We start from the raw sequence: 13,544 nt of genomic DNA, 5'->3' as shown, positions 1-13,544 counted from the left end.
CAGCTTTGCTGGGCTCTTTGCCATTTCCTGTTGGGGAAGAGAATATCCCCACAAGTAAGGATGACGCCGTGGACCGGACACACCGTTGGAGAAAGTAATTTATCAGGTAAACATAAATTCTGTTTTTTATTTGCTATCTTGATCCCTTGTGAGTCAAAATGAACCAAGAGGCCTTGCAAAATGTCAATTGCTCTTTATGTTTTGATGCCAATGTGGAATCGCCAATCCCTTTTTGTTCCTCATGTATTGAGAGAACTTTAACTTATAGAGAGAAACTTTTTTCTGAGCCATCATTTTCTAAGGCATGCCTGAGGAAACGGTTTTAAACCGAGAAACGCGTTGCAGTTTTTAGGGGGTCATTGCAATACCCCTCATCCACTTGTATAACATTGCTGTGTTGTATTTTAAATTGTGTTTTTATAAATACATATATTTTTTATGGAAACAACCCTCTGAGTGGATTCATCCTACCTGCCTGCCATCCTGACTAATATTTGAGAGACTAACCTTACTAACTTATACACCCTCCATTGGATCTCTATACACGGGGTGAGCTGACACACCTCTCCCCAATCTGCCAGCCTGCTTCTACCAGCACATATGTGTGCTCAGCTTAAATGTGAGTACCCATTTGGGAATTTATTTTAGTGAACACAATTACATTTTGAATGATCTGCACATGTAGTGCCTGTATTTGTGTTTCACTCCCTCTCAGTACTGCAGCACAAAGGAAAAAAAACTACTGTGAGTAAGCTGTTACACCTGTCCAAATCTACAGCCTGTACCTACTAGCACATAAGTGTGCTTATGTAATATGTGAGTACCCATTTAGCTTGATATTTCATTATAATCTTTATATACCTGATGATACCACACATGAGGCGCCCCTCTGTCTCCTTTTATTTTGCATTTTCTAAGGCAGATGTTGTTCAGGAGTTTAATGACAATGTTCAATATATGCCGCAGCTTTCTCCTCAAGCGTCCCAAATTTTACCGTCCACACATGCAGAGTGCCCTGCGCTTCCTCTATAACTCCTCCTGGAGTTACGTTGCAAGACATTGCTTCCCTTATGTCTTCTGCAGTTTCTGATGCGTTGTCTGCTTTTCCCATGTTGCAGGGAAAACGTAAGAGAAAAAGTAATCATTCAGTAAGCGAGATTTCTGAAGCAGTTGTTGCTATTTCGAATGCCCCCTCCCAGAAACCTGAGGAGGAGAGGATACTTTGGTAGCGTCTGAAGGGGAAATTTTAGATTCTGACAGTGTAATTCCTCTTGCTGATACTGAAGTTGTATCTTTCAGGTTTAAGCTAGAACACCTCCGTCTGTTACTCAAGGAGGTTTTAGCTACATTGGATGACAGCAACACTATGGTCGTAGTTGATCCTAAGAAGATAGTTGTGCCTTTAAAGATCCTATGGACAAAAAATTAGCGGGGTTACTCATATTAGTTTGATGCGTTGTCTGATGCTATTAGGATAGACACTCCCCTTGATGAAATTCAGGATAGGATAAAAGCCCTTAAGTTGGCTTATTCCTTTATTACTGATGCTTCCCTACAGGAGCAAAGATTTCAGTTTTTGCTGTTCTAGCCCGCAGAGCCTTATGGTTAAAACCTTGGTCTGTGGATGTGTCATCTAAGTCTAAACTTTTAGTGATTCCTTACAAAGGGAAGACCTTGTTTGGACCGAGCTTGACGGAAATAATCTCTGATATTACGGGAGGAAAGGGTCATCTTCTCCCTCAGGATTAGAGTAACAAGCAAAAGGGATGTCAGAGTAATTTTCGTTCCTTTTGAAATTTCAAGGGAAATTCTTCCTCTTCCAAGTAAGAACAATCTAAACCTTCCTGGAGACCCAATCAGTCTTGGAACAAGGGAAAACAATCCAAGAAGCCTACTGTTGAATCAAAGACAGCATGAAGGGCCTGCCCCCTATCCGGTACCGGATTTTGTAGGGGGCAGACCTTCCTCCTTCGCTCAGGCTTGGGTTCAAGATGTTCAGGATCCCTGGGCAGTAGACATAGTGTCCCAGGGATACAAACTAGAGTTCAAAAATTTTCCTCCCAGAGGCAAGTTTCTGCTTTCAAGATTATCTGTAGACCAGACAAAAAGAGAGGCGTTCTTACACTGTCTATGGGACCTCTCCAATCTGTTTGTGGTTCCCAAAAAGGAGGGAACCTTCAGACCAATTTTATATCTCAAGAGTCTAAACAAATTCCTCAGAGTACCGTCCTTCAAGATGGAAACTATTGGTTCCATTCTTCCTTTGGTCCAAGAGGGACAATTTATGGCAACGGTGGATTTAAAGGATGCGTACCTGCATGTTCCCATTCACAGGGATCATTACAAGTTTCTAAGGTTTGCATTTCTAGACAAACACTTCCAATTCGTGTCTCTTCCTTTCGGACTTGCCACAGCTCCCAGAATTTTCTCAAAGGTTCTGGGATCCCTCTTGGCGGTGCTCCGATTACGGGGCATTGCAGTGGCGACCTATCTGGACGACATCCTGGTCCAGGCGCCATCCTTTCAACAAGCAAGGTCCCACACGGAAATGTTATCTTTCCTGCGATCTCACTGATGGAAGGTAAATTTGGAAAAGAGCTCCTTATTTCCAAATACAAGGGTAACTTTCTTGGTAAACATACAAGAGAGAAAAAAAAACCTCAGTAGCGCATATAAAAAATGTGTAGTTAGTAACTACTTAATCCAACCATTGCTAAGGTGAGTTGTAAGTGTTCAACTGACTTTCAGGTTAATATGTGGTGTGACTATAAACTAGGACGGTAGCCAGAATGCATGTACCGGACAGTGCCACACCTGGTGCTATTTTCTCTTTTTTCTTTTTTGTGTGTGCCTTTCGATTTTAACCTTGTTTCCAATAAAAGACGTTTTTATGAATTCATCCCAGGAGAATCGTTTCTATTTCTATTTTTGCTAACTTTCTTGGTAACCATAATAGATTCCCTATCAATGAAGATTTTTCTGACAGAAGCCAGGAAATCAAAGAATTTCGATTCTTGACTAGCGCTTTAGTCCGCTCCTCGGCCATCAGTGGCTCAGTGCATGGAGGTAATCAGGCTGATGGTGGCAGCAATGGACATCATCCCGTTCGCTCGTTTGCACCTCAGACATCTGCAGTTAAAGATGCTCAGTCAATGGAACGGAGATTATGCGGATTTGTCTCCACGAATACAACTGGAGCAGGAGACAAGGAATTCTCTTCTTTGGTGGTTGTCTTAGGATCATCTCTGCCAGGGAACCTGCTTTCGCAGACCCTCTTGGGTGATTGTGACAACAGACGCCAGCCTTCTAAGTTGGGGAGCAGTCTGGGGCTCTCTAAAGGCGCAGGGAACTTGGACTCAGTCTGTTCTGCCCATAAACATTCGGGAGCTGAGAGCAATCTTCAATGCTCTTCTGGCCTTGCCCCAGTTATCCTCGGCCCAGTTCACCAGGTTCCAGTCGGACAACATAACTTCAGTGCCTTACATCAACCATCAGGGAGGAATGCGGAGTTCCTTAGCCATGACAGAGGTAGCCAAGATAATTCGGTGAGCGGAGACCCACAATTGTTGTCTGTCGGCGATCCACATCCCAGGGGTGGACAACTGGGAGGTGGACTTCCTGAGCAGACAGACCTTTCACCCGGGGGAGTGGGAACTCCATCTGGAAGTGTTTTACAGTCTCATTCTCAAATGGGGTCAGCCGGAATCGGATCTCATGACCTCTCGGCAGAATGCCAAGCTTCTGAGGTACGAGTCGAGGTCAAGGGACCCTCAGGCTGTACTGACAGACGCCCTGACGGTATCTTGGAATTTAAGTCTTTCATACCTATTTCCTCCGTTCGCTTTTCTTCCTCGAGTCATTGTTTGAATCAAGCAGGAGAGGGTGTCGGTAATTCTCATTGCACTGGCATGGCCTTGCAGGATTCGGTATTCCGATCTGGTGGACATGTCATCTCTTCCACCTTGGAGACTTCCGTTGAGGAAGGACCTTCTACTTCAAGGGCCCTTCCTTCATCCAAATCTAGTTTCTCTGAAGCTGACTGCTTGGTGATTGAACGCTTAATTTTATCCACGGGGGGATTTTCGGAATCGGTCGTAGAGACCATGATTCAGGCTCGTAAACCTGTGACTAGAAAGATTTATCATAAGATATGGCGTTAATATCTATATTGGTGTGAATCCAAGGGCTACTCTTGCAGTAGAGTTAGGATTCCTAGAATTCTGTCTTTTCTCCAAGAAGGTTTGGAGAACGGCTTATCGGCAAGTTCCCTAAAAGGTCAAATATCTGCCTTGTCTATTTTGTTACATAAACGTCTGGCAGACGTTCTAGACGTGCAGTCGTTTTGTCAGGCCTTGGTCAGGATCAGGCCTGTGTTCAAACCAGTTACTCCTCCCTGGAGTCTTAATTTAGTTCTTAAGGTTCTTCAAGGGGCTCAGTTTGAGCCTATGCATTCCTTAGATATTAAGTTATCTTGGAAAGTTTTGTTTCTTGTTACTATTTCATCTGCTCGTAGTTTCATCTGCTCGTAGTGTCAGAGCTCTCAGCATTACAGTATGAGTCACCTTACCTTATTTTTCATTCGGATAAGGTAGTTTTACGTACAAACCTAGGGTTTCTCCCCGAAGTAGTTTCTGACCGGAACAATAATCAGGAGATTGTGGTTCCTTCATTATGTCCTAATCCTTCTCAGAAGGAACGGCTTCTGCACAATTTAAACGTGGTACGTGCTCTAGAATTTTACTTACAGGCGACTAAGGATTTTTTGTCACTTTTGCTTTGTGGTTTTCTCAGGAAAACGTAAGGGGCAGAAAGCTATGGTTACTTCTTTCTTTATGGCTGAAGAGTATCATACGTTTTGCCTATGAAGCTGCTGGACAGCAACCTCCAGAGAGAGTTACGGCTCATTCCACGAGAGCTGTTGCTTCCTCATGGGCATTCAAAAATGAAGCTTCTGTGGAACAGATTTGCAAGGCTGCAACTTGGTCCTCTCTACACTTTTTCAAAATTCTATAAATTTGATACTTTTGCCTCCACTGAGGCCGCTTTTGGGAGAAAGGTTCTTCAAGCAGTGGTGACTTCCGTTTAGGTTCCCTGTCTTGTCCCTCCCTTATCTGTGTACTCTAGCTTGGGTATTGAATCCAATTAGTAATTAGATGATCCGTGGACTCATCGTGCCATTAGAAAGAAAATAAAATCTATGCTTACCTGATAAATTTCTTTCTTTCTTGACACAATGAACCCACGGCCTGCCCTGTTCTTAAGACAGGTTGTTGGTATGTTATAAACTTCAGACACCTCTGCACATTGTTGCTTCCTTTCTCTCCTTTACTTTGGTCGAATGACTGGGGTGGGAGGGAAGGGAGGTGATATTTAACAGCTTTGCTGTGGTGCTCTTTGCCGCCTCCTGCAGGGCAGGAGTGATATATCCCATTAGTAATTAGATGATCTGTGGACTCATCGTGTCAAGAAATACATACATTTATCAGGTAAGCATACATTTTCTTTTTATATTTCCTTAATGGGAAACTAAGGCTGATTTCAGCTTAAAGGGATAATTAACCCAATTTTTTCTTTCATGATTCAGATAGAGAATACGATTTTTAACAACTTTCTAATTTTACTTCTATTATCATTTTTTCTTCATTCTTTTGGTATCTTTTGTTTTAAAAGTTTGGGCATATGCTTAGGAGCCCGACCATTTCTGGAGCACTACATGGCAGTTTTACAATAATGTTTTCCATTTGCAAGAGCGTTAATGACAGCGATATTTCCTACTATGTAGTGCTCCAGATGCTACCTAGGTATCTCTTCAACACAGAATATCTTTAGAACGAAGCCTATTTGATAATAGAAGTAAATTGAAAATGTGATTATTTTTTAAAATGGTATTCTCTCTGAATCACAAAATAATATTTTTGTGTTTCATATCCCTTTAATATTTGCTTCACTTTTAGCCAGGTGGTGGGTGTGCCCATTAAATTGGTTATCAGAGAACACTGCATTCAGTATTTATTTAAAACCTTTTTCCTGTAATTTAACTAAGAAAATTGTTGGGCTTTTTAATTCTAACGCAATAAAGTAATCGGAGCTGTCATGTTATAACTTAAGTTTTCCTCTATTTAAAAGTGTGTTCTTTTTATCTCATATCCCCTGTTGAGGCCAGTGTATTATTTTATCAATTCATTTGTAACGCTTTCTATCTCATGGGGTTTAAAGTCCCTTTAACATTGTTATATTACACACAGCCATTGTTTGCACACTTTAGTGACTTATATCTGCCCCTAACTGTTCTCAGCACAAAGGAATTAGATGAGGGAAACCTAGGTTTCAACAGAAACTAAAATTACAAATACATAAACAATTGCTAGAAATGTATGTATATATCTCTTTTAATGTGATGCTCAAGTATATCGTTAACTGATTGCTTTCTCCTTTTTACAATTCAAGGGTTTTGAGCCCAGAGGAACCGCAATAGGACAGAGGTTGGTGACATGGAACAACATGGTCAAAAACACTGGATACAAAGCAACATTGGCCAACTATCCATTTAAATATGCAGATGAGCAGGCAAAAAAGTAATTAACTTTTTATATACCTGGAAATTCTTATAAATAATTTTTTATTTTTTTTATTTTTTAGTTTTACTAGAACTTTTAAATCAGGGTCCTCAGATCCTGCAGACATGTTTAAACCTGATTTCTTTACCTCTCCTCAAGCACAAATATTCTTAAATTCTATAGTTTTCAGCAACAATATTGTGGCCATTGAGACAATTAAGAACTTGCTCTAGACATTCCTCTTTGTTATTTTTTAATAAATAAAACTGAAAATAATGTGAAAAAACAGTAGTTTAATATGAATTTTCTACTTAATGTATTGATGGTAACACAGTTGTTAAAGTATAGATAACCAAGAAAGTATAAAATGTGACTTTAAATATGTGAATACCAAAATTACTCTCAATACGACACTCTTAACTCCAGAAAAATTATAAACATCTTCGTCTTAAACTTGTGGTGGCGGTTGCGGCCTCGGTGGTGGCGGACGTCTTGTAGAGGACCAGCAGACACCGCAGCCAGCAGATTCCAGTGGTGGGAAGAATCCTAACCATAATAGTCGGCAATTAAATAAAAAAACAAAACAAAAACAAAAAAAACACAAAAATAATCAAGAGGGGAAATGGAGAATTACCAACCTTGAATACTTCACAATTTTCATTAAATAGTGGTAAAAAGAGATTTTCTGTCAGAGTTAAAGGGACACTGAATCCACATTTTTTTCTTTCGTGCTTCAGATAGAGCAGGCAATTTCTTCTGTTAAGTGTGATCAGTCCACGGGTCATCATTACTTGTGGGATATTAACTGCTCCCCTACAGGAAGTGCAAGAGGATTCACCCAGCAGAGTTGCTATATAGCTCCTCCCCTCTACGTCACCCCCAGTCATTCTCTTGCACCCAACGACTAGATAGGATATGTGTGAGGACTATGGTGATATATTTAGTTTTTATATCTTCAATCAAAAGTTTGTTATTTTATAATAGCACCGGAGTGTGTTATTCCTTCTCTGGTAGAATTTGAAGAAGAATCTACCTGAGTTTTTCTATGATTTTAGCCGGAGTAGTTAAGATCATATTGCTGTTTCTCGGCCATCTGAGGAGTGAGGTAAACTTCAGATCAGGGGACAGCAGGCAGATTAATCTGCAAAGAGGTATGTAGCAGTTTATTATTTTCTGACATGGAATTGATGAGAAAATCCTGCCATACCGTTATAATGTAAACTCAGCCTTGAATGCAGTAGATGTAGCTGATATCAGGCTGTCATGTATGTATATTTTACACTTCAGTTTTCTGGGAAATGGTACTTCTCTGGCTTTTAAACTGTATACATAGACTTAACCTATTTTGCAGGGACTTGCAATAGGTTTTAAATGACAATTAATTATTGAGGTAAAATGTTTTTTTGCTGGCATGTAAAAACGTTTTTTTCTCTGAGGTACTGGGTGAAAAAATGTTTTGGGCACTTTTTTTCCACTTGGCAATAGTTTTGATTTAAATTAGAGCAGTTCACTGATCCCTCTCACTGTTATGTGTGTGGGGGAGGGGCCATTTTGGTGCTTTCACTATGCATCAGAAAAACTCAGTCAGAGGTTCATTTTCTTCCTGCATGATCCGGTTCATCTCTACAGAGTTCAGGGATCTCAAGAGTCTTTTTTGAGGGAAGTAATCATACAGCAGAGCTGTGCTGATTGTATTGACTGTGATATAAAAAACGTTTATTTGTGTATTTTTTTTCTGCTGCCTGGGTTAGTTATCATTTGCTGAGGGGAACAATCCTTTGCTAAAACTGTATATTCTGACAAAGATTGATGCTATAACTTAATTATTTTATCTGTTATAATATTTTTCTGTGCTTCTTAAAGGCACAGTTCGTTTTCATATTATTTGTAAATTACTTTGAAAAGTATTTCCAAGTTGCTGTTTATTTGCTAGTGTGTTAAACATGTCTGATTCAGAGGAAGATATCTGTGCTATATGTGTTAATGCCAAAGTGGAGCCCAATAGAAATTTATGTACTAAATGTATTGATGCTACTTTAAAAAATAGTCAATCTGTACAAATTGAACATATTTCACCAAACAACGAGGGGAGAGTTATGCCGACTAACTCGCCTCACGTGTCAGTACCTGCATCTCCCGCTCAGGAGGTGCGTGATATTGTAGCGCCGAGTGCATCTGGGCGGCCATTACAAATCACATTACAAGATATGGCTACTGTTATGACTGAAGTTTTGGCTAAACTACCAGAACTAAGAGGTAAACGTGATCACTCTGGGATGAGAACAGAGTGCGCTGATAATGCAAGGGCCATGTCTGATACTGCGTCACAGTTTGCAGAACATGAAGACGGAGAGCTTCATTCTGTGGGTGACGGTTCTGATCCAAATAAACTGGACTCAGACATTTCAAATTTTAAATTTAAGCTTGAGAACCTCAGTGTGTTACTAGGGGAGGTATTAGCGGCTCTGAATGATTGTAACACAGTTGCAATCCCAGAAAAAATGTGTAGGTTGGATAAATATTTTGCGGTACCGACGAGTACTGACGTTTTTCCTATACCTAAGAGACTTACTGACATTGTTACTAAGGAGTGGGATAGACCCGGTGTGCCTTTCTCACCCCCTCCTATATTCAGAAAAATGTTTCCAATAGATGCCGCCACACGGGACTTATGGCAAATGGTCCCTAAGGTGGAGGGAGCAGTTTCTACTTTAGCTAAGCGTACCACTATCCCAGTGGAGGATAGCTGTGCTTTTTCAGATCCAATGGATAAAAAATTAGAGGGTTACCTTAAGAAAATGTTAGTTCAACAAGGGTTTATATTGCAACCTCTTGCATGTATTGCGCCTGTCACGGCTGCAGCAGCATTTTGGTTTGAGTCTCTGGAAGAGACACTTCAATCATCCACACTAGATGACATCACACACAAACTTAAATTCCTTAAGTTAGCTAATTCATTTATTTCAGATGCCGTAGTACATTTAACTAAACTTGCGGCTAAAAATTCAGGATTCGCCATTCAGGCACGCAGAGCTCTGTGGCTAAAATCCTGGTCAGCTGATGTTACGTCTAAATCTAAATTGCTTAATATTCCTTTCAAAGGGCAGACCTTATTCGGGCCCGGCTTGAAAGAGATTATTGATGACATTACAGGAGGTAAAGGTCATGCCCTGCCTCAGGACAAGGCCAAAGCCAAGGCTAGACAGTCCAATTTTCGTTCCTTTCGTAATTTCAAAGCAGGAGCAGCATCAACTTCCTCTGCACCAAAACAGGAAGGAGCTGTTGCTCGCTACAGACAAGGCTGGAAACCTAACCAGTCCTGGAACAGGGGCAAACAGGCCAGAAAACCTGCTGCTGCCCCTAAGACAGCATGAATTGAGGGCCCCCGATCCGGGACCGGATCTAGTGGGGGGCAGACTTTCCCTCTTCGCCCAGGCTTGGGCAAGAGATGTTCAGGATCCCTGGGCGTTAGAGATCATATCTCAGGGATACCTTCTGGACTTCAAATCCTCTCCCCCAAGAGGGAGATTTCATCTGTCAAGGTTGTCAACAAACCTAACAAAGAAGGAAGCGTTTCTACGCTGCGTACAAGATCTTTTATTAATGGGAGTGATCCATCCAGTTCCGCGGTTGGAACAAGGACAAGGGTTTTACTCAAATCTGTTTGTAGTTCCCAAAAAAGAGGGAACCTTCAGGCCAATCTTGGATTTAAAGATCCTAAACAAATTCCTAAGAGTTCCATCGTTCAAGATGGAAACTATTCGAACAATTTTGCCCATGATCCAAGAGGGTCAGTACTTGACCACAGTGGATTTAAAGGATGCTTACCTTCACATACCGATTCACAGAAGTCATTACCGGTATCTAAGGTTTGCCTTTTTAGACAGGCATTACCAGTTTGTAGCTCTTCCATTCGGACTGGCTACGGCTCCAAGAATCTTCACAAAGGTTCTGGGCACTCTTCTGGCGGTACTAAGACCGCAAGGAATTTCAGTAGCTCCGTACTTAGACGACATACTGATACAAGCTTCAAGCTTTCAAACTGCCAAATCTCATACAGAGATAGTACTGGCATTTCTAAGGTCGCATGGATGGAAAGTGAACGAAGAGAAAAGTTCTCTCTTTCCACTCACAAGAGTTCCCTTCCTGGGGACTCTGATAGATTCTGTAGAAATGAAGATTTACCTGACAGAGGACAGGTTAACAAAACTTCAAAGTGCATGCCGTGTCCTTCATTCCATTCAAGAGACCAGAAATTCTCTTCTATGGTGGCTTTATCGGCCACATCTGTCCAGGGGAATGCCATTCAGCAGGCCAGACTGGTCAATTGTAACAACAGACGCCAGCCTACTAGGTTGGGGCGCTGTCTGGAATTCTCTGAAGGCTCAGGGACTATGGAATCAGGAGGAGAGTCTTCTTCCAATAAACATTCTGGAATTGAGAGCAGTCCTCAATGCTCTTCTGGCTTGGCCCCAGTTAGCAACTCGGGGGTTCATCAGGTTCCAGTCGGACAACATCACGACTGTAGCTTATATCAACCATCAGGGAGGGACAAGAAGCTCCCTAGCAATGATGGAAGTATCGAAGATAATTCGCTGGGCAGAGTCTCACTCTTGCCACCTGTCTGCAATCCACATCCCGGGAGTGGAGAACTGGGAGGCGGATTTCTTAAGTCGTCAGACTTTTCATCCGGGGGAGTGGGAACTTCATCCAGAGGTCTTTGCCCAAATACTTCGACGTTGGGGCAAACCAGAGATAGATCTCATGGCGTCTCGACAGAACGCCAAGCTTCCGCGCTACGGGTCCAGATCCAGGGATCCGGGAGCGGTCCTGATAGATGCCTTGACAGCACCATGGACCTTCAGGATGGCTCATGTGTTTCCACCTTTCCCGATGCTTCCTCGATTGCCAGAATCAAACAGGAGAAAGCATCAGTGATTCTAATAGCGCCTGCATGGCCACGCAGGACTTGGTATACAGATCTGGTGGACATGTCATTCTGTCCACCTTGGTCGTTACCTCTGAAACAGGACCTTCTGATTCAGGGTCCTTTCAAACATCAAAATCTAACTTCTCTGAAGCTGACTGCTTGGAAATTGAACGCTTGATCTTATCAAAGCGTGGTTTTTCTGAGTCAGTTATTGATACCTTAATACAGGCTAGGAAGCCTGTTACCAGAAAGATTTACCATAAAATATGGCGTAAATACCTATATTGGTGCGAATCCAAAGGTTACTCTTGGAGTAAGGTTAGGATTCCTAGGATATTGTCTTTTCTACAAGAAGGTTTAGAAAAGGGGTTATCCGCTAGTTCCTTAAAGGGACAGATCTCAGCTCTGTCCATTCTGTTACACAAGCGTCTGTCAGAAGTTCCAGACGTTCAGGCTTTTTGTCAGGCTTTGGCCAGGATTAAACCTGTGTTTAAAGCTGTGGCTCCACCATGGAGTTTAAACCTTGTTCTTAACGTTTTACAGGGTGTTCCGTTTGAACCCCTTCATTCCATTGATATAAAGTTGTTATCTTGGAAAGTTCTATTTTTAATGGCTATTTCCTCGGCTCGAAGAGTCTCTGAGTTATCAGCCTTACATTGTGATTCTCCTTATTTGATTTTTCACTCGGATAAGGTAGTTCTGCGTACTAAGCCTGGGTTCTTACCTAAGGTAGTCACTAACAGGAATATCAATCAGGAGATTGTTGTTCCATCCTTGTGCCCAAATCCTTCTTCGAGGAAGGAACGTCTTTTGCACAATCTGGATGTAGTTCGTGCCCTTAAATTTTATTTACAGGCAACTAAAGATTTTCGACAAACGTCTTCCCTGTTTGTCGTTTACTCTGGTCAGAGGAGAGGTCAAAAAGCTTCTGCTACCTCTCTCTCTTTTTGGCTTCGTAGCATAATTCGTTTAGCTTATGAGACTGCTGGACAGCAGCCTCCTGAAAGAATTACAGCTCATTCCACTAGAGCTGTGGCTTCCACTTGGGCCTTTAAGAATGAGGCCTCTGTTGAACAGATTTGCAAGGCTGCAACTTGGTCTTCGCTTCATACTTTTTCCAAATTTTACAAATTTGACACTTTTGCTTCCTCGGAGGCTATTTTTGGGAGAAAGGTTCTTCAGGCAGTGGTTCCTTCTGTATAAAGAGCCTGCCTATCCCTCCCGTCATCCGTGTACTTTTGCTTTGGTATTGGTATCCCACAAGTAATGATGACCCGTGGACTGATCACACTTAACAGAAGAAAACACAATTTATGCTTACCTGATAAATTCCTTTCTTCTGTAGTGTGATCAGTCCACGGCCCGCCCTGTTTTTTAAGGCAGGTAAATATTTTTTAAATTATACTCCAGTCACCACTACACCCTTGGCTTCTCCTTTCTCGTTGGTCCTTGGTCGAATGACTGGAGGTGACGTAGAGGGGAGGAGCTATATAGCAACTCTGCTGGGTGAATCCTCTTGCACTTCCTGTAGGGGAGCAGTTAATATCCCACAAGTAATGATGACCCGTGGACTGATCACACTACAGAAGAAAGGAATTTATCAGGTAAGCATAAATTATGTTTTTAAGCAACTTTCTAATTTACTCCTATTATCAACGTTTCTTCGTTCTCTTAAAGAGCCACTGAAGCCAAAATTAAGGTTTCTTGATTCAGATCGAGCAAACAATTTAAACAAAACTTTCCAATATACTTCCATTATCAAAACAAGCTTATGATTTTATATGCACACTTTCTAAAGCCCCAGTTCCTTTCTTCTGAGCATGTGTAAAAGTGCACAGTATTTACTTATTTGCATTTTGTGATTTGGTTAATGACCGTCACATGATACCGGGGAGGGAAAATTGGACTAACTCTGAAATTTACCAAAAAATATTCTACTTCTCATTTCAAATTCAAAGTAAGAGCTATTGTGTATTTGTCAATTATTCAAATCTAATGTATTTTAGTGTTCTTTTAAAGAAAATAATAAAATGCTACAAGTTTTGCTTTTCTTATGG

General features: G+C 41.4%; 1 protein-coding gene across 1 annotated transcript in view; it reads left to right on the top strand.

Moving 5' to 3' along the window:
* DISP1 (dispatched RND transporter family member 1) overlaps positions 1-13,544 on the top strand; it is a 135,069-nt gene that overhangs the window by 95,088 nt on the left and 26,437 nt on the right. The window contains exon 5 of the mRNA XM_053712534.1: positions 6,448-6,575. Within this exon, the coding sequence (XP_053568509.1) occupies positions 6,448-6,575 (128 nt within the window). The remainder of the gene's footprint in view (positions 1-6,447; positions 6,576-13,544) is intronic.

This window comes from Bombina bombina, chromosome 4 (genome assembly GCF_027579735.1).
Source record: "Bombina bombina isolate aBomBom1 chromosome 4, aBomBom1.pri, whole genome shotgun sequence".
NCBI lineage: Eukaryota > Metazoa > Chordata > Amphibia > Anura > Bombinatoridae > Bombina > Bombina bombina.
This window is presented reverse-complemented; position numbering and strand designations above follow the sequence as displayed.